We start from the raw sequence: 27010 nt of genomic DNA, 5'->3' as shown, positions 1-27010 counted from the left end.
CTTGTGAGAACTCAACTGGTAATCAAAGTTGTTTTTAGGCGAATAAGTGATCCCAACTCCAGAAAAGGTCTTCAAATCCAATGGAGAAATTAGGCTTTTGGCCCCCTCTGAATCTGACGACCCCTTTGGATTGAAACCTCTCGTGGGTGATGAATCTGATCGGTAATCAGGCATAAGATGAAGCATCATCTTTTCTCTCCTCTTTTCCATGATGCTATTGAGAACTCACCCCTCAACCAACCCACTTAAACTCCCTTCTTAAACTTGCTTAGCACACTCTCTTCAATTGAAAAATAAAATGACGTTCAAACCCAAAAATTCCTTGTACGCCATTCACATGCACAATCCCATACAACTTCAGGTACACTCTTCCACAAAACGTGTAGGAGTCCTTGGAACTAGTGACAAATATACTAAAATAAAGAAAACCTCGCACTACAAGCCTAGTATAAGCCTCCCTAGACGTAATGAGCATATTGATCTTAGTGGGAGCCTAAGAGAGCCTATAAATAGAAGAAACACAATTGTAGGATATATACATAATGAGAATGATGTTATAAACCGACATCACGACCATCTGAGGGTGCAAAAACTTGTTCCAACATCCCCCCATACTACTTCAGGTGAGACTTTGGTCAAGACTTTGGTCCGCGCTCTGCGGGCTAATTCCGAAAGGGTCAGTAGTGTAGGGATTTGTTTGGTTGACTAACGCTGAACCTGGGTTAGGACCCATGAAGCCAACAAATTGTTTCGTTGCCAGGACTAGGATCTGCATGAGAGATTTGCGATGTCATATCACTGGAATCCAACTAAGAAAGAGATCGAAGACTAGTTGGATAGGAAGATCCACGAATTCACGGCGCAGGAGAACAGAAATTCGTGACTGACAAAGGAATAGTGGCTAGACAAGTACTTGTATACAGAAATTCACGAGATCTTTTTATGTTCCTTTCCAGTTGAGTTTTACGAGTGGATCGCGAAGCTAACAGATAACTAACAAAGGTGGAGACTTGACAATCCTACTATCTAGACCCGGAGTTAGTACAGAGATTGGAAGCCTCTGAGGATATGATCACATGCGCTGTCGATCATTGGCTTAATTGTATCATAGGGGGGTTTGTGACAGAATTCGCGATCGATACCTCAGTCAGTTACAGTGAGGCGAAGCGACACTTTTTCAAAGCTCCACGAGGTAAGTACTTGAAGTCTTTAAATACTTGGATTAAGATGTTACAGTGTGAAAAGTGGGTTATGCAACTACCTTGATGTTCAGAGCTACGCGAAGTGGAAAGACTTACAGGAACGAAGGAAGAAAGGGTCATGAATATAACCCACTAATTTTACCCCCTTGAGTGACGAAGAAGGAGTAGCACAAGCTTCTCCACGAAGTGCAGTTCTATTGATAAAACAAGGGTTCCTACGACTACCACCTCCACCCACACCACCTCCACCTTCACCATCGTCACCTACGACTTCGCCCACACCACCACCACCTCCACCATAGTTCAACATGGTGAATTCAGTGAAGCTGCCTCTGATTAAGGGCTTGGGAAATGAGGACCCAAACCAGTTCTGGTTCGTCGTAAAAGTTGTATGGGAAGCTCAACGCTTCACAGATGATCACATGAAGAAGGCGACATTAGTTAGTGCTTTGTAGGATTGTGCACTAACATGGTACATCAAGTACTGTAATGGTAACCCTAACGCTAGGTTGGCAAATATCGAGACCGCGCTGAATAAAGAGTTCAGTAGGCCTAAATCGGAGGCGCAGTTGATTGTGGGGTTCAAGGAAATCGCGATGAAACTAGGTGAGACACCTTGGAAGCTGGATTAGAGATTGAAGTGTAAAATCTACGAAAATAATATGAATTTAATAGATGGGTAGCACCACGAGTGGTTCGTGGCTTCGCTCCTGCCTCACCTAAGGGTTGTGCTGTCACAATAGAAGATTGCGACTCACAGAGAGGCCTTGGAGATTGAAATAATATTGCATGAAACACCGATGCAAGATCTGAATCTAGGGGTTTAAAAGATCCATGCGCAGTTGCAAAATATTTGCCTTGAAATGCAAAGTCTAAAGCAGGACAAAACAGTTCGGCTAGAGGCACGCAAAGAGATATGGTGCTTGAAATGTAAAGGTCAGGGGCATGAGAAGGATCACTGCCTGGCCTTTGCGAACTATATTACAAGGGGAGGACCGATTCCTTTGAGGCCAGAAGCCCAAGTAGGGTCGAGCATGGGATCTATGTTGTGGTGTGTTATATGTCAGGTAGCAGGGAAACATACGACTAATAATTGTCATTTGCTGTAGAAGTTTGTACAACCACCGCAACAATTGTTCTATAACTTCTATAGGCCAGTAGGGCATGATGAGCACAATTTCCGAAGTTATGAACTGATGATGGATAGAACACCTACCTATAGAGTTCAGGAAAAATGCAGCCTCCTAACCAAGGCGTTGGGATGGTGCAGACAGGCCTTCAGGGGCACGGACGAGGTCGAGGTAGAGGAGGAACTGGAAAAGGGCGTGGAAAATTGATATGTTACAATTGTGGAGGACCAAGACACTATTCCCACAAATGCACTAACCCAACGCATCTGTTGTGTAAATATTGCACTCAGTTTGATCATGAGACTGAGGACTGTCCTACATTGGTAGCAAGAATAAGCGACAAAGGGGTGCTACCCCGCAACCGACTGAAAACCTGCAGATGATGAGGGTTGAGTGTCGTGAATAGGATTCGAATGTTAATATAGTGCTCTGAAGAGGAATTGCAATAGGCGATGATAAGGGGAAAACAACCGAAGACAGTGCATGGGTACACAAAGCTCAGAAAAGGAGGCTGAATTTCATTTGGAGAATGCAAGCGAAACGTTCATGGAAGCAAAGAAAAGCTTCGTTGAGGCCTCTACCTCAGGGAGCCGGGATAAGCCTATTAAGGAAATGGACTGTCTATGCTTATGACTGTTTTAGAGACCTACATGAAGTTGTTGCACGATAGAAAGGCTTTAAAGGGGTTACAGGAACTTATAAATAGGTGTGCCAGAACCACTTCGGGTGAACCGCGTGTGGTACGGAAGATCAGTAAGCATAAGGCAAGGACAGGACCTGAAATGAGACTCATAGTGCAGATAAGAGAATATGAAATGGATCAAGTTATTCTAGATCTGGGGTTAGACGTGAATGTTTTGCTAAAGCAGACTTGGGAGCGGATGGGGAGACCCGCGCTGCAGTGGTATCCGATTCAGTTAAGGATGGAAAATAAGAAGAAGATCATCCCCATGGTATCGCTGCAAGGAGTAACTTAAGATATTGAAGGTGCGAGCGCATTGGATGATTTTGAAGTAATAGAAATTGTGGATGAAAGAAACCCCTACACTGCACTTGTTGGCATTGATTGGGCTACTGATGTGAACGGGGTAATCAACCTAAAGAAGCGAAAGATGATATTTGAAAATAAATCGCTTCGCATAATAGTACCCCTAGATCCCGCTGAAGGATCGTGCTATACTGAACCAGTCCGTGATTACGAAAGCAATGACGATTTGGACTGCATATATAAGATAACAGTGCGAGACCAAGATTGGGTGAATCTGATAGGGGACGGACGAATTACATGGGATTGCAAGAGTTCCTACAACTCAGACTCAGACAAAGAATTAGAGCACTAGCAGAGTCAGCTACATGAAGTAACCACACTAAGCTATAACATGATGACTCGGTGGTTACACTGTGTCGTCAGAGGTAAGAAATTTTCCCACTTATGATGGCTTGAATGATGTGGATGTGTTTTTGGATGCATTTGAGAGGGAAGTACCATAGAAGTAGTGCTTCTAGGCTTTGGACTGGGCCCTGCACGCTATGCCTTCGAGATGGTGGGGTACGCACAAGGGTAGTTTTGATGATTGGCGTGAGTGTAGGAGGATGATGAGAACACACTTTGGGAAGCCGAAGGTACGAGTGACAATCAAGTATGATGAGAAGGATGGTCTGCACGCTCACTTGGAAAAATTGGCTAAGGCCTATGGAGCGAAGCCCCAACATGAATGGGTGCACTTGTTCTATCACACCCTGGATGTCATCCCAATGAAATGGTACTTGGAGACAGAGCTCCGCCATGGCATAGGAGAATGGGATATTTTGTGCAAAGGGTTCATAATGATGTTTAGCTTCGAAGATGGGTTTGACTGTATTAACGAAGCACTACAAGCGGTTAAAGCAATGATATTTAGGATATCGCGAGATTGAGGAATCACCGATTGAGAATCGTGATATAACTGCGCCGCTGAAGACTAAATAGATAAATATTGGTACGGAGGTGGAGCCCAAATTCATGAAGATTGGAGATTACTGGGATGACGCGATGGTAGATAAGGTGACTGAATTACTACGCGAATACCAGGATTTGTTCCCTACCAAGTTTATGGAATTAAAGGGGATAATAGGAGACCTGAGCGTTATGAATATCACGTTAAAACCCGACGCAAATCCAGTTAAGCAAAGACCTTACCGTCTCAATCCAAAGTATAAGGAGAAGGTCCACTTAGAGTTAGATAAGATGCTCGCGGCAGGCATCATTGAGCCTGTAGAAGAATCTGATTGGCTAAACCCAATGGTGGTACAGGAAAAGAAGCAGAAGGATGAAATAAGGATATCCGTAGATCCCAGGAAGTTGAATCGCTTGCATGCATGATCCTTTCCCGAATATGTTCACTGATGAGGTATTGGATAATGTAGGTGGCTAGGAATCATACTCCTTCATTGATGGGTTCTATGGGTACCATCAGATCAAAATCGTGCCTGAAGATAGAAACAAGATGACCTTCACGACTGAATGGGGATGTTTTGAGTACATGTTGGGTAGGGACTGCCCCCAAGGCAGGTTTTGGGGTTTAAAGCCCAAGTTTTTACCTAATCTGTTTGTAAAAGCTCCGCGAATTGTGGGCGGGGCGCAAAATTATAATAGAGTCACAGGGTTGTCCACCTAGTTTTTGTAATGTAATGTCGGTTGAATAGGCCTACCCATGGTCCGCGGACCATGGGATTGTATAAATAGAGCGAGGCTCTAAGTGTATCAGAGAAAAACTAATATAAAAGATAGAATAGGAGAGCAGAGAGGTCTAAGGGATTGAGGAACAGTGTAAAGAGTGTCTTTTGGGTCGTAGAGTAGGGGAAGGCTCTGCAGCTAAGGGCATGAAGGCCTAGTAGTCCATAGCTGAGTGCGCCGACCCCTGTAGCTGAGTGCAAAAGGCAGGTCGAGTCTATAACCGTTGGAGGAATCAATAAAGAAAAAGTTTACTATATTTCTATGCATCTTTTTCTGTTTTAATATATGATTGGGTATAATTTATGAGTATAATGTTTATATGTTGCGCGAAATTATTTGAATATTTTGTATAACTAATTATAACATAAGACATCCAAGTACGTGAAGATAATTAACTGGAATAGGAAGATAAGTAAGATCGTGGGTAATAGCACAGAGCGTGGCTCTAGCAGCGCAGAAGCTCCACAATCCCTGGTTAGGGTTGTGTGAAGGAAGTGTATCAGGGTGTAAGGTACATGGAAGTGCGGCGGAGTGACCTACACACAGGGATAAATAGTGGGACCAGTCAAACCTCTCAGACATATATTAGGGTGTGGAAACCTGGTTCTAGCACCCTCCCATACTACTTCGGATGAGACATCAGTACGCTCTCCGCGTATTGTTGTTGAAAGGGCTAGTAGTACGATGATTTATTTGGCTAATTAACTCCGAACCTGGGTTAGGCCCCAACAAGCCAACAATACAACGTAATGCCTTTCGGGTTAAAGAATGCGCCTGCAATTCTTTCAAGCATAGTCATTGCTACATTCAACGACTTCATTCATTAGTTTTTGGAGGTGTACTTTGATGACTGGACTATGTTTCGGTTGGTAAAATGCTATGTGGCCAGTTTGTGCTTAATGCTAGACACTTGTCGAAGGTACCAGATTGCGCTCAATTTGAAGAAATGTCTATTTTGTGTCCCTTTTGGGACTTTGCTGGGTCATGTGGTATGAAGATAGGGATTGATGGTAGATCCCGTGAAGATCGCAATGATAATTAACCTGGAGGCGCCGAGGAGTGTGAAACAACTGTGCGCAACCTTGGGACATACTGGGTACTATAGGAAGTTTGTCAAGGGCTATGCCCAGATCACTGCACCTATGTAGAAGTTGTTGAAAAAGGATGTCACGTTCTGTTGGAACAAGGACTGCCAGAAAATCTTGGATGTGTTGAAGGGAAAAATGGTCACCACGTGATTTTAGTCTTCCCAAATTGGAAGAAGGAGTTTCATGTACATGTAGATGCATCATGTATAGCACTGGGAATAGTACTGACATAGGCTAGCGGAGGAGAATTGGACCATCCTGTAGCATTCACAAGCAGGAGGTTATCCAAGGCTGAGAAGAACTATTCCACCATCGAGCGCAACATGATGAGACATATACGTTTGATAGATTTATGAAAAATTAGCTATAACTGAATCTAATTATATCCATGCAATTCAGTGTACTCTAAAACTAAGAAAAAATTGTTGAAAAGAGAACCAACAGATATATGGGCTAATAACTTTACTTAGCATATTCTGTTAATCCAGTTTGAAAATACTGATGGTCTCATTTAAGATGATGGTTTGGTTCTAGATGACGTCGCAATCTCCGAAGCCTTCTTGCCATGACGTGATATTGGGAAGATGGAGTCTGTAAGACATTGATAGTGCTACTCGGAGAGTGGCAGGATATGGAATAGTGACGGACATCATAAACAATGGGCCAGAATGTGGCACAGGCACAATAAGCGACATGTAGCAAGGGCGCATTAGGTTCTATCAGAGATACTGCAACATGCTGGGCATGGATGTGGGATCCAACCTCAAGTGCAAAAACCAGAAGCCCTTCAGAACTTAATCTCTACGCTACCAAACCATCACGTCGACTACCACTGTTTCGTGTTCTATGTTATGGTCAACACAGAGTCTACCGTGTATCTAATAAATAAATAAATAAAATGAGAATTGTGATAAGTGGTGAGGTTCTCTCACTAATGCGCTCCCCTCCCTGCTACTGCAGAGTAGATTAATTATTTATACCTATAATATCACCCTTGTTTTTGTACAATAAGAAATAAATAATGCGGATCCACGTTGGTCATGGTCGCTCCTACTATCATGCCATGTGGTCATGCCACATCATGGGCATACTACCATATTTTCACGATTTTTATCACAACATGTACTCTTCCACATAATCACTTATATGCTTGGAATCAACCATACCAAGCACTAAAAAGGAGAGGTCATTGGGTATCAACATGATCCTTCATTGACCCATCGATGATTTCATTGAAAATATTCATGGACAATTTTTGTCAAAGGACTTCATCAACCCTTTGATGATTTTTCCAAAAGGCCCCATTAATGATTTTGTAAAAGGTATCCCATTTTTCTTTTTTGATTTCACCAAAATCCAAATTTCTTCTTTAAGGATTGGCCAAAGTATTCCATTGAAATGCCTAAGAGCTATTTTCTTTTTGTTGATCCCCAGAAATCATTTGATTAGACATGTCCATTAAATATAAAATTGATTTTGGAGATGGATGTTTTTTTCTTTAGCCCTATAGTTAATTTACTAATATCCTTTTTGACCAACTCTAAAAACTATGAGAATTTGGCCAACCTCCCAAAAATAAGAACTTGGTCATATCCTAGGATGATTCTGGATGTTTACGTATTATATCACTTGGCCCTCAACCATTCACCATATTTACAAATTATTCATTGTTAATTTGAGAACTAAAAATAGGATGCTACCTATAAAACAAGTAGTCCTTCTACGTGGATTTCGTAAAGCTTTGATAGAATTTTAACAAAGGCCTTAATTTCTAGTACAATTTCTTGTTTTCTAATGATATCTACAGCAAACATGAGGCTCGTAGTTAAGCATCATTATGATTATGATTCTAACTTGTAATACTCACTTATTATATGAGTGCATAGGAAAAACCATATCTTATATGGTTTTTCGAAAAAAAAAGGTTGATTCTAATGTTGCATCGAAAGGTGTAGATTGTCAGTTTTAACACTTAAAAAAAAAAAAAAGATATAACTTTGTGTTCATGATTTTTAAATTTTAGTTATAATATACATATAAACCAAAATAAGGTTACATTTAGGATTACACAATAAGATGATTGCTATTTTCTATTTCAATTACAACTTATATATTTGGTGGTTTGTTATCTTTAACATTGTAAAAAATTGAAATGGAAATATTTTATTTAAATTATTTTTTTTTGAATTGTATATTTTGTTTCCTCTTGTTAATTGAAGGGTATTTTTTTCAGTGAAGAGTAACCCTTCAAATTTGATCACTAATTTTGAGAGGTCTATTATTATTTAATAAATGACTCTTACATGACTAACTTGTCAAATATTTGCACCATCAATTATATTGAAGAGGGAATATGAAGGTGGCTAGGTACTAGTTGTCATGTATACAAAAGAAAATTTATTGTTAAAATTAGGTACACCAAACAATTACTTTAAAAAAATTCGTGGCAACATACAATAAAGTGTTTGAATGGTCACCATTAGCAGACAACAAGACTATAAATAGGGAGGATGGTATAAAGTATTGAACATCACTTCTTTTCTAACTTTTTCTTTGAGTGGGCCTCAATCTCAATGCATGATAGGATTTAATTATGGAAATTTCTCATAAAGTTAAATATCTTACAATTTCAATATCCCTAGTCTTTGTTCCAAGAATATTAGGTCATTTTGAATTTCAATAAGGAAAAAAGAGAAACTTTGTTATGGCATGAGGAAGAGGATATCCAAGGAGTAGTGTGATGATTGTTTCCAGTGTCTTTCTAATAAGTTTAAATTCGAAAAAGGACCAAAAGAAATTTAAGTACAATATACAATTACCATGGCAGAGTTCAAATGATTGCAACTATGAATAAAAATATGCAAAAAAAGGTGAGGGAAGTGAAAAATAGAATAAGAAGAACATTGAAAGTATAGAGAATGAAAATGATGCAACCATCATTGCTATTATACAAATTACTATGTGATGCTAGGGGACACGATATCATAGAAAGTATGTTGGACACATAATGGCATTCAAATGCATTGAATACATCATGACACAATAATATAAGGCCATCAGGCCCAGCCAAGATGTAATGTATTGTGTCAAACTAAAGGTACAAATTGGAAATCACACGGAGTTTTGGAAAGTTTTGATGGACACTGGATCTCGCCTAAACATTGTTAGTGATACAGTTGTTCCAGCACATCTAAGGAGGCCTACTGAGTGTCCAAAGGTGATAACTGCCAGTGGAACTATTCCTACAAAGCATGAAGCAGATGTAAATATCTTTTTGACAGAAGCCACTCGAGTTCATCTTGTCTGTCCAATAGTCCCGGGAATAGACTGTGCCATGTACCTTGGGACTCCCTTCTTCAAAAATTTTGAGAAGCATGGAGCCAAGCTAGATCGAGCATCAGGAAGGTATGGTTATTTTGTTAGCTTGGATGAAAAATAAATTTTCTTTCCTTTTATTAATCCTAATTCCCCAAATAGAATATCTAGGATTGAAAGGATGGAACATCTCTTAGCTAAAATGGAGGTGAAGAAAGAAGTTCTAAAAGCAGAAGAACTTCTTAACAATGGAAAATACGCCAAAGAAATTGCAGATATAACAACCAAATTCAGAGAATGTTGCTCTGATGATCCGAATGCATTCTGGCATATAAAGAAGCAAGATGTAGAGCTGCCACTCAAGAAAGATTTTAATGGCAAGCTCAGAAGATCTAAAGCTGTTGCTATGAATGAAGAACAACTAAAGACATGCAAAGCAGAAATCAAAGATCTCTTAAAAAAGGGGTTAATTAGGAAAAGCAAGAGCCCTATAGCTTGATTTGCATTTTATGTAAATAATCACGCTAAACAGGCCCGGGGTAAACCAAGACTAGTTGTTAATTATAAGCCCCTGAATTCTATTTTGGATTATGATGCTTATCCATTGCCCAAACCATCAACCATTCTGGCACAGATTTCCAAATCAAAAATCTTTTCTAAATTCGATTTGAAGTCTGGATTTTGGCAGGTTGGGATCAAAGAAGAAGACAAATGGAAGACAACGTTCTCTGTTCCTGAAGGACATTTTCAATGGAACATTATGCCATTCGGCCTTATCAATGCTCCATCCGCCTTCCAAAGAATTATGGATGAAACCTTTGAAGGTATGGATGAATTTCTAAAGAAGTATATAGATGATCTTTTGATTCATTCTGATAACATTCCTGAACATATCAAGCATCTAAAGATCTTCTATAAAAGAGTGAAAGAAATGGGAATAGTCCTCTCTGCATCCAAGATGAAGCTTTTCAAAACCATGATAGATTTTCTTGGATACAATATTCAGTATGGTTCCTACAATGTGATACAAAGGAGTCTCAATTTTGTTGATCATTTTCCTGATGAGATAACTGATAAAAATCAGTTACAGAGATTCCTAGGCAGTTTAAATTATATCTCAAAGTTCCTGAAACATTGTGCTCAGGAAAGAAAGTTGCTAAATAAACGTCTACAGAAAGATCCTATTCCTTGGAATAAAGATTGCACTAAAGCAGTCCGAAGAATTAAAGAAAGAGTGAGAAATATACAGCCCCTTTCACCTATAAGAGAAGAATGGAAAAAGATCATAATGACAGATGCAAGCCATGCCGGCTGGGGTGCAGTCTTATGTCGGGAAAATCCCACAGATAAAAAGGCACTAGAAGTTTGTCAATACTCCTCTGGTCTTTGGGCTAAGAACCAGTTGAACTGGTCTAGCCTTAAAAAGGAGCTGCGAGCAGTATGCCTTGGCATTTCCAAGTTTAAAGACTTTGTCATCTACACACACTTTACAATAAGAACAGACTATCAAGCCCTGAAGTTTGCTATTCAGAAGTGTGAGTTTGAAGATGCAGCCATGGTGGGCTGGGTAATGCAACTCAGCCCATTAAAAAGTGTTAACTCTTTGAAAAATGTGCACTAGGTTCTTCCAATATTAGAGACCTAAAATAATCAACCACACCAACATTAAGGATTGTGGCCAATAAGATATAGATATAAACAAAAGAATTAAATCCCAAAATCATAGATGTGAAAAGATCGCCTATCGAACATAAACACTACTGAGTAAATTAGTCAATTATCAAAAACAAGAAAAACCTTTGCCTACAAAACCCCTACATAGTGCAAAACACAAGCACAGCCCTTATAAGGTAGTACAATAACACAACCTAACACAAACACACTACTACAGCACAGAGAAGACACTACCCAGTGTATAATCATTAAGATGTAAGAGATGCCGGTCCCAATCACCACCATAAAATTACCTTTAAACCTTTGATACTTAGGATTGATTTTGCAGAATAATGGATATACAATGAACGGTAAAGATGTACACCACTGTACCATCCCATTAAAGACAACGCAGGCTATCTATTTCTTGGTTGACCACGGTGTGCCGCGACCATGAGCACTTCTTGCAACTTAAAGTGGAATGGATTCTTCCATGTGTATGATATTCTTACATAACCGTAATGTGCCGTAGTCTAAACGTTAAAAAAATTAACATGTACTCGGACAGAAACCGGGAGTTTATTCCCCTAAAATCAATTTAGTTGCCATAAGTTTGAAAATACCAAAACCGATAAGTTTCTTGAAAAGAAAAAAATAGTTTCCATATTGTTGTATGTGTGAAAAGGTCAAAACCAAAGTCTGCCCTCCAAAGTAAAAGTGGAGCCTTCCCGAGGCGAGGAAGAAGCGAAGAAAGATCTGAAGTCAAGATGATGAAGAACAGGAGAGGGGCAGCTATAATGCCCAATCGAAATCGTGGAACCGCGTAACCCGTTAATTACCTTCTACCTTCGCAGAAATATCGCTATGAATGGTGGTGGTGGTAGGTTCGACTGTAAAAACACTATATTCCACCGTGAACCCCACGCAGTGGTAGAAAGTTTCACCCCCGGCCCCGTGACGCGGTATTTTACTCCGGCAGCAATGCTGCTATAAAACGACGGGTTTGCAGCCTGGGATCATCACCAGAATTTGCGTTAGCAGCATACCGATGGCGTACACGAATATGGGGAGAATGATGTCGATCATGAGGTTGATATTGGCCCTCACCGCAGTGGCGATAATGAGTTCTTTGTTTTGTTATGTTTCTGCACAACAGGGAGTCGCATCCATCATAAGTGAAGATGTTTTCAATCAATTTCTGAAGCACAGAAACGACGCCGCATGCCCGGCGAAAGGCTTCTACACCTACAGCGCCTTCATTGCGGCAGCTAATAGTTTCCCAGCCTTCGGCAACAACGGCGATCTAGAGAGCCGCAAAAGAGAGCTCGCGGCTTTCTTTGGTCAAACATCGCAGGAAACCACAGGTATTATTAATTTAGCCTCCACTAACTCTTCTGTCTCCCTGCCATGCCTTATTGTTATTAATCGGATTAGGATATATGGGTTTCCACAGGCGGGTGGGCAACGGCCCCAGACGGCCCATATGCGTGGGGTTACTGCTTCAAAGATCAGGTGAATAGCGGAGACAGATACCACGGACGAGGACCTATTCAGCTAACAGGGTAATATTTCTATATCTAAGTTTTGTTAATCCGCTTCGAATTCTACAAATACAAATGCAAAATAAAACGAATGAATTTGAAGCCTAATACATTTACTGGTGTGTGAGTAGGGACTACAACTATAAAGCTGCGGGGGATGCATTAGGTTACGATCTCATAAACAATCCGGATCTCGTGGTGACCGATGCCACGATATCGTTTAAAACGGCGGTTTGGTTCTGGATGACGGCGCAGTCTCCGAAGCCTTCGTGCCACGACGTGATATTGGGAAGATGGAGTCCGTCAGCCACCGATACCGCTGCTGGCAGAGTGGCGGGATATGGAATGGTGACGGACATCATAAACGGTGGGCCGGAATGCGGCACAGGCACAATAAGCGACGTGCAGAAGGGGCGCATCGGGTTCTATCAGAGATACTGCAACATGCTGGGCGTGGACGTGGGATCCAACCTCGACTGCAAAAACCAGAAGCCCTTCGGAACTTAATCTCTACGCTACCAAATCATCACATCGACTACTACTGTTTCGTGTTCTATGTTATGGTCAGCACAGAGTCTACCGTCTACTGATAGATAAATAAATAAATAAAATGAGTATTGCGATAAGTGGTGATGTTCGCTCACTGGACGCGCTTCCGTCCCTGAAAGGAATTATTCATACCTGTACTGCCACTCATGTTTTTTCACAATAAAGAAGAAATAACGTGTTTTTTTTTTTTTTTTTTTAAATTAAAAATTTATAAAGATAATATTTCAATAAATAAATTACATAATGAGTTATAATATTTTAGCGTGTAATTTTAATATAACTAGCAATTACACCAGATGTTGCAAAAGTAACGCCAAGGCATAAATTTTATGGCATAAATTTGAGATTTCGAGATAAGAGCATTGCAAGCACTCTGATTCAACCTTGCTTGCTCCTTATAAACAACATTCCTGTCCAAAGTAAATATTGAAACAAGACCAAAATTAAAAATCAATGTGGTTTGTGAGACCTTATGAGATCTGTTGAGCAAGTAAAAAGGTAAATATAGTACGATCTATACATTTTCTCTCTTCTTCTAGCACAAGATACAAACATACATTTTCCTGCCTCTTCTAACGCAAGATACAAAGATTACATCACATTTACTTTGAAACCATTTAAATTTATAATGCCAATAAAATCCTTCATACCTAAATTATCTAGAATCATTTTTTTTGCTTTCTAACACAACCAAGCTAGGATAATAACAGTAGTGATTATGAAATCAATTTCCTTCTGCACAACTTTGAGAATATCTCCATTTGACAGTCAACACTGACATTAAGAATTCAACAGAGAATAAAAAATATATTCCTTGATGCATGGTGTCCCTTATCTTCTCCACGCATTGCTTGTATGATGATTGTGTCTCAGAAACATGTCTTTGTTTGTTATCACAAATGATAGAAATATTTTTTGAAAATAAAATCCCCGGATTTTGAAGAGAAAATGATTATGAGAGTGAAACCATCCCCTATCAAAAAACCCAGTATAAAAAAAAATAAGGAAACAATGAACGTGTAAGATTTAGTTGTCCTAAATGCATGGATTTATTGATATTCAAGGATAGTCAAGAAGTTTTCTGATAACAAAATTATTTATGTATAAATGAGAATATAATTATTTATGTATAAATGAAAATAGTAAATATCTATAAGGCTTAATATATGGGTACAAAGAGAATATATCCATGGGTGTTCTCAAAACAGATATCTAGAAATTCAATAATCCCAAATGATGAAATATTTTTTGGAAATAAAATCGCCTGATTTTGAAGAGAAAATGATTCTATGAGTGAAACCATCCCCTATCAAAAACCCGAGTATAAAAAAAATAAGGAAACAATGAACGTGCAAGATTTAGTTGTCCAAAATGCATGGATTTATTGATATTCAAGGATAACCAAGAAGGTATGTAGTTTTTTTATAACAAAATTATTTATGGATAATTGAGAATAGTAAATATCTAGCAGGCTTAATATATGGGTGCAAAGAGAATATACCATGGGTGTTCTCAAAACAGATATCTACATATTCAATAATTAAAATTGTGAAAATAGAACATAGAGTATTTTATGTACTAATTATCTCCGAATCATGTTCCCAATGCATATTCTGGAGATTCATTGTACAATATTAAATTGCATGAAACCATATAAAAGTGGTTTGGAAATAGTAGTATGCTCCATGTTGAGACAGTATAAATTTTTAAGTATAATAAGCTACTTTGGAAATGAGTATTGTACAGGAATTTTTTCATGGGAAAAAACATGAGAAAAAAGGTAATTGTGTGATAACAAAGAGTTATTTTCTTAAAAAGTATTGTAAAAACCAGCAAAGTGTTCGTAAGATGGGATATAATATCAAAGTAGATTGTGGTTAAAAAAAAATTAATCATTGTAATACAAAACAAGTAAAATAATGTGATAATATCAATTTTATAAAATGTAATAGATAAGCAAGCTCTTGAAAAATATACTATGTTTCCAAGATTTCATAAGAGAAATAGATCAATCTCAAAGTATTGATACACACATACCATGTAGTTGCAATGGTTCAACAAATAGTTCAATAATTTCCCAAATAAAAGCTATAGGTTACTACTCCAGGATCACATCCCTCTTCAAATCATTCATACACAATAAACGAGTGACAACAAACTTACAGAAAATAGAGTAATCGATATTCATTATCAAAGCATTATTGATTTAAAGTTGCAGAAAACAGAGTAATCGATAGTCATTATCAAACTATTATTGATTTAAAGTTTTCTAAATTCGATTCATGAATCAACCCTTAAAAGAAGTGATATACCTTGGTTTTAATCCTCGTATAGATCCATATGCACTCCACTGCATATGATAAAAAATTGATCGTAAGTAATAAAGTATCAAATACTACATTCTATGATCCCAAAAGCACTGATGTATGAAAGCTTTAAGGTCGATTAGCACACCACACCATGCAAATGAAATAATGCAGAAATATATCTATATCCTAGAAGAAAAATTGAATAAGAGAAGAGGGGAATGACTGAGTTGGCATGCCCATCAGCTAGCTTCTTTCATTCTAAATAGGTTAAATAAAAAAGCTTATTATAAACACAAGTGATGACAAATAAAAACTTACATAGCCTTAATATTGAAAGTACTCAATCTTTTACAAAGCACAGAGGTATAATAAATTCCAATGACCTTATGGAGCAATCCCAAGAGCTAGGGTAGAATATATAGTTACAACATAATCGTTGGCTCGGACCAGAGCCATAGCTTGACTATTATAATAGTTAAAATACATTGCCAAGCTAAAACTAGCTAGAGCAATTATGAAACAAAAAACATGCAAATCACAATAATCCATGAAGAGATAAGTGTGGTTGTGCTCGTTTTCCATTCTTGGTAATCTGGAGATCTTCTTTTAGAGAGGCTAGTCACTTGCTCCTCATTAGAGGTTTTTGCTTCAAATACCTTATAAGTCTTTTCACCAATAGACCAAATTGGGTGAAGGGGGTCCATTTTCATCATCTGCAGAATCTGGAAAAGTACCTGCAACATGAAAAATGACGCTTGTGAACAAAAATCCCTTCTAGTAAAGCATAGGAAAAACTTCATCAACTTTGGCACATTACCATGCCTGCAATTACTGCCACAGAAACAAAGTCGCTTCTTATCTGACATACAATTTTATTGTAATGCATAACTCTGACTGCAAATTGACAAAATTTGTATATAAAGGTTGAAAATCACGTAGAAGTCCCTTGCAGCCAATTTGGAAATATATTAAGCATCTGCAGTTATAATAGTGGCTATGTGAAGTAACAATGACAAGATAAAGATCCATAGAAATAACATTCACTCGAAGGGAAAAGAACTTCATTAAATTTAGATGAAGTAGCAATTTTAGACAGATTCTTGGAGATAAAACTAAGAATCTATTTAAAATGGTTCTCCTACCAAGGGAATAATCTGAAGGATTGGAAATAAAAATTCAATTAGCTTATTCTTGCATTTGACACTTTAAAATTGGATCAAAAGACTCTCTCCATATTAATATGCCTTAGAAAATCCTACCCCATTCAATCCCTTTTCCTCTTAATAAAACAGAGATACATTTTTATATCATCTGTAGCATTGCATTTTTCGACAACTACTCTGATGCAAAAAATACATACATTGGAATGCCTCCTTTTACCCCGCTAATGATGGAAAAATTTCATGCCTTTGATCTTATCCTGGGGGCTTCACTCAATGAACCTCTGACCTATCATGTGCATTTGTGGCATATTAAACAATACCCTTATTTGAATACATATTCGAAAGTACCCCTAAAAATCACATTATTTAACCCCCTACCAATACAAACCCAATACACCTTCCCAATTTAAAAAACCCCTACTTACACTAGATATTGTAGGTATCCATTTTTTCATTAATATATTTTATACCCTTTTATATTTTTTGATTAACTTTGAGGTCCATTTTCTATACATGCCAATATAAAAACCCTTTACCCCCTATATATCCCCCAATATATTGTGCCATTTATTCCTCAATATATATCACCCAATATGAACCCACGTGGTCTGATATTGCTCACTTAGTGAAGCCCCTGTGGATCTTATGAAGCAGCACTCGATGAATATGGAGAAGCAGCAAATGCTTCCATTCGTTCACCCATCAAAATCTGTTGGTAGTGACATTCCTCGCTACATAATGCCATGTCACCCTAATAATAATCAGCAAACATAGAATGAGACTAACTCTTAAGAATGGGAACTTTTAATCAATTCAATCGATTCTTAGAGGTTTAAATCAATCGTGGGATCATTATAACAGACCTGTACATGTAGATGTCTTTTCCATGGTTTACTTTCCATTTGCAAAGATAACAAGCCCCGAGAAAATGGGCAATGGAAAACACTGGAGCATTTGAATAGCACCGAGCTGGCCATGAGACATCCCATATTTCATGTTCATCTTGATTTTGAAGAGGGTATTGCACAATTTCACACTCTATACTGCAATGAGTATGCATGTTGTTTGTGCTTGAATTTGAATCACGGGATATAACACAAGTATAGCTCTTTGAATGCTCCATTCCTATTTGTTGGGTGGATTCTGTAAATCCATGGGAGAACCAATCAGTATTGTCTCGCTTTGCTACTTGTGAGAACTCAACTGGTAATCAAAGTTGTTTTTAGGCGAATAAGTGATCCCAACTCCAGAAAAGGTCTTCAAATCCAATGGAGAAATTAGGCTTTTGGCCCCCTCTAAATCTGACGACCCCTTTGGATTGAAACCTCTCGTGGGTGATGAATCTGATCGGTAATCAGGCATAAGATGAAGCATCATCTTTTCTCTCCTCTTTTCCATGATGCTATTGAGAACTCACCCCTCAACCAACCCACTTAAACTCCCTTCTTAAACTTGCTTAGCACACTCTCTTCAATTGAAAAATAAAATGACGTTCAAACCCAAAAATTCCTTGTACGCCATTCACATGCACAATCCCATACAACTTCAGGTACACTCTTCCACAAAACGTGTAGGAGTCCTTGGAACTAGTGACAAATATACTAAAATAAAGAAAACCTCGCACTACAAGCCTAGTATAAGCCTCCCTAGACGTAATGAGCATATTGATCTTAGTGGGAGCCTAAGAGAGCCTATAAATAGAAGAAACACAATTGTAGGATATATACATAATGAGAATGATGTTATAAACCGACATCACGACCATCTGAGGGTGCAAAAACTTGGTTCCAACATCCCCCCATACTACTTCAGGTGAGACTTTGGTCCGCGCTCCGCGGGCTAATTCCGAAAGGGTCAGTAGTGTAGGGATTTGTTTGGTTGACTAACGCTGAACCTGGGTTAGGACCCATGAAGCCAACAAATTGTTTCGTTGCTAGGACTAGGATCTGCATGAGAGATTTGTGATGTCATATCACTGGAATCCAACTAAGAAAGAGATCGAAGACTAGTTGGATAGGAAGATCCACGAATTCACGGCGCAGGAGAACAGAAATTCGTGACTGACAAAGGAATAGTGGCTAGACAAGTACTTGTATACAGAAATTCACGAGATCTTTTTATGTTCCTTTCCAGTTGAGTTTTACGAGTGGATCGCGAAGCTAACAGATAACTAACAAAGGTGGAGGCTTGACAATCCTACTATCTAGACCTCGGAGTTAGTACAGAGATTGGAAGCCTCTGAGGATATGATCACATGCGCTGTCGATCATTGGCTTGATTGTATCATAGGGGGGTTTGTGACAGAATTCGCGATCGATACCTCAGTCAGTTACAGTGAGGCGAAGCGACACTTTTTCAAAGCTCCACGAGGTAAGTACTTGAAGTCTTTAAATACTTGGATTAAGATGTTACAGTGTGAAAAGTGGGTTATGCAACTACCTTGATGTTCAGAGCTACGCGAAGTGGAAAGACTTACAGGAACGAAGGAAGAAAGGGTCATGAATATAACCCACTAATTTTACCTCCCTTGAGTGACGAAGAAGGAGTAGCACAAGCTTCTCCACGAAGTGCAGTTCTGTTGATAAAACAAGGGTTCCTACGACTACCACCTCCACCCACACCACCTCCACCTTCACCATCGTCACCTACGACTTCGCCCACACCACCACCACCTCCACCATAGTTCAACATGGTGAATTCAGTGAAGCTGCCTCTGATTAAGGGCTTGGGAAATGAGGACCCAAACCAGTTCTGGTTCGTCGTAAAAGTTGTATGGGAAGCTCAACGCTTCACATATGATCACATGAAGAAGGCGACATTAGTTAGTGCTTTGTAGGATTGTGCACTAACATGGTACATCAAGTACTGTAATGGTAACCCTAACGCTAGGTTGGCAAATATCGAGACCGCGCTGAATAAAGAGTTCAGTAGGCCTAAATCGGAGGCGCAGTTGATTGTGGGGTTCAAGGAAATCGCGATGAAACTAGGTGAGACACCTTGGAAGCTGGATTAGAGATTGAAGTGTAAAATCTACGAAAATAATATGAATTTAATAGATGGGTAGCACCACGAGTGGTTCGTGGCTTCGCTCCTGCCTCACCTAAGGGTTGTGCTGTCACAATAGAAGATTGCGACTCACAGAGAGGCCTTGGAGATTGAAATAATATTGCATGAAACACCGATGCAAGATCTGAATCTAGGGGTTTAAAAGATCCATGCGCAGTTGCAAAATCTTTGCCTTGAAATGCAAAGTTTAAAGCAGGACAAAACAGTTCGGCTAGAGGCACGCAAAGAGATATGGTGCTTGAAATGTAAAGGTCAGGGGCATGAGAAGGATCACTGCCTGGCCTTTGCGAACTATATTACAAGGGGAGGACCGATTCCTTTGAGGCCAGAAGCCCAAGTAGGGTCGAGCATGGGATCTATGTTGTGGTGTGTTATATGTCAGGTAGCAGGGAAACATACGACTAATAATTGTCATTTGCTGTAGAAGTTTGTACAACCACCGCAACAATTGTTCTATAACTTCTATAGGCTAGTAGGGCATGATGAGCACAATTTCCGAAGTTATGAACTGATGATGGATAGAACACCTACCTATAGAGTTCAGGAAAAAATGCAGCCTCCTAACAAGGCGTTGGGATGGTGCAGACAGGCCTTCAGGGGCACAGACGAGGTCGAGGTAGAGGAGGAACTGGAAAAGGGCGTGGAAAATTGATATGTTACAATTGTGGAGGACCAAGACACTATTCCCACAAATGCACTAACCCAACGCATCTGTTGTGTAAATATTGCACTCAGTTTGATCATGAGACTGAGGACTGTCCTACATTGGTAGCAAGAATAAGCGACAAAGGGGTGCTACCCCCGCAACCGACTGAAAACCTGCAGATGATGAGGGTTGAGTGTCGTGAATAGGATCCGAATGTTAATATAGTGCTCTGAAGAGGAATTGCAATAGGCGATGATAAGGGGAAACAACCTGAAGATAGTGCATGGGTACACAAAGCTCCAGAAAAGGAGGCTGAATTTCATTTGGAGAATGCAAGCGAAACGTTCATGGAAGCAAAGAAAAGCTTCGTTGAGGCCTCTACCTCGGGGAGCCGGGATAAGCCTATTAAGGAAATGGACCTGTCTATGCTTATGACTGTTTTAGAGACCTACATGAAGTTGTTGCACGATAGAAAGGCTTTAAAGGGGTTACAGGAACTTATAAATAGGTGTGCCAGAACCACTTCGGTTGAACCGCGTGTGGTACGGAAGATCAGTAAGCATAAGGCAAGGACAGGACCTGAAATGAGACTCATAGTGCAGATAAGAGAATATGAAATGGATCAAGTTATTCTAGATCTGGGGTTAGACGCGAATGTTTTGCTAAAGCAGACTTGGGAGCGGATGGGGAGACCCGCGCTGCAGTGGTATCCGATTCAGTTAAGGATGGAAAATAAGAAGAAGATCATCCCCATGGTATCGCTGCAAGGAGTAACTTAAGATATTGAAGGTGCGAGCGCATTGGATGATTTTGAAGTAATAGAAATTGTGGATGAAAGAAACCCCTACACTGCACTTGTTGGCATTGATTGGGCTACTGATGTGAACGGGGTAATCAACCTAAAGAAGCGAAAGATGATATTTGAAAATAAATCGCTTCGCATAATAGTACCCCTAGATCCCGCTGAAGGATCGTGCTATACTGAACCAGTCCGTGATTACGAAAGCAATGACGATTTGGACTGCATATATAAGATAACAGTGCGAGACCAAGATTGGGTGAATCTGATAGGGGACGGACGAATTACATGGGATTGCAAGAGTTCCTACAACTCAGACTCAGACAAAGAATTAGAGCACTAGCAGAGTCAGCTACATGAAGTAACCACACTAAGCTATAACATGATGACTCGGTGGTTACACTGTGTCGTCAGAGGTAAGAAATTTTCCCACTTATGATGGCTTGAATGATGTGGATGTGTTTTTGGATGCATTTGAGAGGGAAGTACCATAGAAGTAGTGCTTCTAGGCTTTGGACTGGGCCCTGCATGCTATGCCTTCGAGATGGTGGGGTACGCACAAGGGTAGTTTTGATGATTGGCGTGAGTGTAGGAGGATGATGAGAACACACTTTGGGAAGCCGAAGGTACGAGTGACAATCAAGTATGATGAGAAGGATGGTCTGCACGCTCACTTGGAAAAATTGGCTAAGGCCTATGGAGCGAAGCCCCAACATGAATGGGTGCACTTGTTCTATCACACCCTGGATGTCATCCCAATGAAATGGTACTTGGAGACAGAGCTCCGCCATGGCATAGGAGAATGGGATATTTTGTGCAAAGGGTTCATAATGATGTTTAGCTTCGAAGATGGGTTTGACTGTATTAACGAAGCACTACAAGCGGTTAAAGCAATGATATTTAGGATATCGCGAGATTGAGGAATCACCGATTGAGAATCGTGATATAACTGCGCCGCTGAAGACTAAATAGATAAATATTGGTACGGAGGTGGAGCGCAAATTCATGAAGATTGGAGATTACTGGGATGACGCGATGGTAGATAAGGTGACTGAATTACTACGCGAATACCAGGATTTGTTCCCTACCAAGTTTATGGAATTAAAGGGGATAATAGGAGACCTGAGCGTTATGAATATCACGTTAAAACCCGACGCAAATCCAGTTAAGCAAAGACCTTACCGTCTCAATCCAAAGTATAAGGAGAAGGTCCACTTAGAGTTAGATAAGATGCTCGCGGCAGGCATCATTGAGCCTGTAGAAGAATCTGATTGGCTAAACCCAATGGTGGTACAGGAAAAGAAGCAGAAGGATGAAATAAGGATATCCGTAGATCCCAGGAAGTTGAATCGCTTTCATGCATGATCCTTTCCCGAATATGTTAACTGATGAGGTATTGGATAATGTAGGTGGCTAGGAATCATACTCCTTCATTGATGGGTTCTATGGGTACCATCAGATCAAAATCGTGCCTGAAGATAGGAACAAGATGACCTTCACGACTGAATGGGGATGTTTTGAGTACATGTTGGGTAGGGACTGCCCCCAAGGCAGGTTTTGGGGTTTAAAGCCCAAGTTTTTACCTAATCTGTTTGTAAAAGCTCCGCGAATTGTGGGCGCGGGGCGCAAAATTATAATAGAGTCACAGGGTTGTCCACCCTAGTTTTTGTAATGTAATGTCGGTTGAATAGGCCTACCCATGGTCCGCGGACCATGGGATTGTATAAATAGAGCGAGGCTCTAAGTGTATCAGAGAAAAACTAATATAAAAGATAGAATAGGAGAGCAGGAGAGGTCTAAGGGATTGAGGAACAGTGTAAAGAGTGTCTTTTGGGTCGTAGAGTAGGGGAAGGCTCTGCAGCTAAGGGCATGAAGGCCTAGTACTCCATGAGTGCGCCGACCCCTGTAGCTGAGTGCAAAAGGCAGGTCGAGTCTATAACCGTTGGAGGAATCAATAAAGAAAAAGTTTACTATATTTCTATGCATCTTTTTCTGTTTTAATATATGATTGGGTATAATTTATGAGTATAATGTTTATATGTTGCGCGAAATTATTTGAATATTTTGTATAACTAATTATAACATAAGACATCCAAGTACGTGAAGATAATTAACTGGAATAGGAAGATAAGTAAGATCGTGGGTAATAGCACAGAGCGTGGCTCTAGCAGCGCAGAAGCTCCACAATCCCTGGTTAGGGTTGTGTGAAGGAAGTGTATCAGGGTGTAAGGTACATGGAAGTGCGGCGGAGTGACCTACACACAGGGATAAATAGTGGGACCAGTCAAACCTCTCAGACATATTAAGGGTGTGGAAACCTGGTTCTAGCACCCTCCCATACTACTTCGGATGAGACATCAGTACGCTCTCCGCGTATTGTTGTTGAAAGGGCTAGTAGTACGATGATTTATTTGGCTAATTAACTCCGAACCTGGGTTAGGCCCCAACAAGCCAACAATACAACGTAATGCCTTTCGGGTTAAAGAATGCGCCTGCAATTCTTTCAAGCATAGTCATTGCTACATTCAACGACTTCATTCATTAGTTTTTGGAGGTGTACTTTGATGACTGGACTATGTTTCGGTTGGTAAAATGCTATGTGGCTAGTTTGTGCTTAATGCTAGACACTTGTCGAAGGTACCAGATTGCGCTCAATTTGAAGAAATGTCTATTTTGTGTCCCTTTTGGGACTTTGCTGGGTCATGTGGTATGAAGATAGGGATTGATGGTAGATCCCGTGAAGATCGCAATGATAATTAACCTGGAGGCGCCGAGGAGTGTGAAACAACTATGCGCAACCTTGGGACATACTGGGTACTATAGGAAGTTTGTCAAGGGCTATGCCCAGATCACTGCACCTATGTAGAAGTTGTTGAAAAAGGATGTCACGTTCTGTTGGAACAAGGACTGCCAGAAAATCTTGGATGTGTTGAAGGGAAAAATGGTCACCACGTGATTTTAGTCTTCCCAAATTGGAAGAAGGAGTTTCATGTACATGTAGATGCATCATGTATAGCACTGGGAATAGTACTGACATAGGCTAGCGGAGGAGAATTGGACCATCCTGTAGCATTCACAAGCAGGAGGTTATCCAAGGCTGAGAAGAACTATTCCACCATCGAGCGCAACATGATGAGACATATACGTTTGATAGATTTATGAAAAATTAGCTATAACTGAATCTAATTATATCCATGCAATTCAGTGTACTCTAAAACTAAGAAAAAATTGTTGAAAAGAGAACCAACAGATATATGGGCTAATAACTTTACTTAGCATATTCTGTTAATCCAGTTTGAAAATACTAATGGTCTCATTTAAGATGATGGTTTGGTTCTAGATGACGTCGCAATCTCCGAAGCCTTCTTGCCATGACGTGATATTGGGAAGATGGAGTCTGTAAGACATTGATAGTGCTACTCGGAGAGTGGCAGGATATGGAATAGTGACGGACATCATAAACAATGGGCCAGAATGTGGCACAGGCACAATAAGCGACATGTAGCAAGGGCGCATTAGGTTCTATCAGAGATACTGCAACATGCTGGGCATGGATGTGGGATCCAACCTCAAGCGCAAAAACCAGAAGCCCTTCAGAACTTAATCTCTACGCTACCAAACCATCACGTCGACTACCACTGTTTCGTGTTCTATGTTATGGTCAACACAGAGTCTACCGTGTATCTAATAAATAAATAAATAAAATGAGAATTGTGATAAGTGGTGAGGTTCTCTCACTAATGCGCTCCCCTCCCTGCTACTGCAGAGTAGATTAATTATTTATACCTATAATATCACCCTTGTTTTTGTACAATAAGAAATAAATAATGCGGATCCACGTTGGTCATGGTCGCTCCTACTATCATGCCATGTGGTCATGCCACATCATGGGCATACTACCATATTTTCACGATTTTTATCACAACATGTACTCTTCCACATAATCACTTATATGCTTGGAATCAACCATACCAAGCACTAAAAAGGAGAGGTCATTGGGTATCAACATGATCCTTCATTGACCCATCGATGATTTCATTGAAAATATTCATGGACAATTTTTGTCAAAGGACTTCATCAACCCTTTGATGATTTTTCCAAAAGGCCCCATTAATGATTTTGTAAAAGGTATCCCATTTTTCCTTTTTTGATTTCACCAAAATCCAAATTTCTTCTTTAAGGATTGGCCAAAGTATTCCATTGAAATGCCTAAGAGCTATTTTCTTTTTGTTGATCCCCAGAAATCATTTGATTAGACATGACCATTAAATATAAAATTGATTTTGGAGATGGATGTTTTTTTCTTTAGCCCTATAGTTAATTTACTAATATCCTTTTTGACCAACTCTAAAAACTATGAGAATTTGGCCAACCTCCCAAAAATAAGAACTTGGTCATATCCTAGGATGATTCTGGATGTTTACGTATTATATCACTTGGCCCTCAACCATTCACCATATTTACAAATTATTCATTGTTAATTTGAGAACTAAAAATAGGATGCTACCTATAAAACAAGTAGTCCTTCTACGTGGATTTCGTAAAGCTTTGATAGAATTTTAACAAAGGCCTTAATTTCTAGTACAATTTCTTGTTTTCTAATGATATCTACAGCAAACATGAGGCTCGTAGTTAAGCATCATTATGATTATGATTCTAACTTGTAATACTCACTTATTATATGAGTGCATAGGAAAAACCATATCTTATATGGTTTTTCGAAAAAAAAAGGTTGATTCTAATGTTGCATCGAAAGGTGTAGATTGTCAGTTTTAACACTTTTAAAAAAAAAAAAAGATATAACTTTGTGTTCATGATTTTTAAATTTTAGTTATAATATACATATAAACCAAAATAAGGTTACATTTAGGATTACACAATAAGATGATTGCTATTTTCTATTTCAATTACAACTTATATATTTGGTGGTTTGTTATCTTTAACATTGTAAAAAATTGAAATGGAAATATTTTATTTAAATTATTTTTTTTTGAATTGTATATTTTGTTTCCTCTTGTTAATTGAAGGGTATTTTTTTCAGTGAAGAGTAACCCTTCAAATTTGATCACTAATTTTGAGAGGTCTATTATTATTTAATAAATGACTCTTACATGACTAACTTGTCAAATATTTGCACCATCAATTATATTGAAGAGGGAATATGAAGGTGGCTAGGTACTAGTTGTCATGTATACAAAAGAAAATTTATTGTTAAAATTAGGTACACCAAACAATTACTTTAAAAAAATTCGTGGCAACATACAATAAAGTGTTTGAATGGTCACCATTAGCAGACAACAAGACTATAAATAGGGAGGATGGTATAAAGTATTGAACATCACTTCTTTTCTAACTTTTTCTTTGAGTGGGCCTCAATCTCAATGCATTATAGGATTTAATTATGGAAATTTCTCATAAAGTTAAATATCTTACAATTTCAATATCCCTAGTCTTTGTTCCAAGAATATTAGGTCATTTTGAATTTCAATAAGGAAAAAAGAGAAACTTTGTTATGGCATGAGGAAGAGGATATCCAAGGAGTAGTGTGATGATTGTTTCCAGTGTCTTTCTAATAAGTTTAAATTCGAAAAAGGACCAAAAGAAATTTAAGTACAATATACAATTACCATGGCAGAGTTCAAATGATTGCAACTATGAATAAAAATATGCAAAAAAAGGTGAGGGAAGTGAAAAATAGAATAAGAAGAACATTGAAAGTATAGAGAATGAAAATGATGCAACCATCATTGCTATTATACAAATTACTATGTGATGCTAGGGGACACGATATCATAGAAAGTATGTTGGACACATAATGGCATTCAAATGCATT

General features: G+C 39.0%; 1 protein-coding gene across 1 annotated transcript; it reads left to right on the top strand.

Moving 5' to 3' along the window:
• Positions 1-12056: 12056 nt before the first annotated feature.
• On the top strand, positions 12057-13381 carry LOC149189146 (endochitinase-like). Its single transcript, XM_089411770.1, has 3 exons — positions 12057-12468; positions 12558-12666; positions 12777-13381. The coding sequence occupies exons 1-3, from the start codon at positions 12153-12155 to the stop codon at positions 13150-13152; spliced, it is 801 nt and encodes a 266-aa protein (XP_089267896.1). The 5' UTR covers positions 12057-12152; the 3' UTR covers positions 13153-13381.
• The last annotated feature ends 13629 nt before the right edge of the window (positions 13382-27010 follow it).

This window comes from Pinus tabuliformis, chromosome 3_1, assembly GCF_031772625.1.
Source record: "Pinus tabuliformis cultivar Carrire ecotype Pingquan chromosome 3_1, CPIR1, whole genome shotgun sequence".
NCBI classification, from domain to species: Eukaryota; Viridiplantae; Streptophyta; class Pinopsida; order Pinales; family Pinaceae; genus Pinus; species Pinus tabuliformis.
Note: the sequence above shows the minus strand (reverse complement) of the source record. Positions and strands in the feature narration are given on the sequence as shown.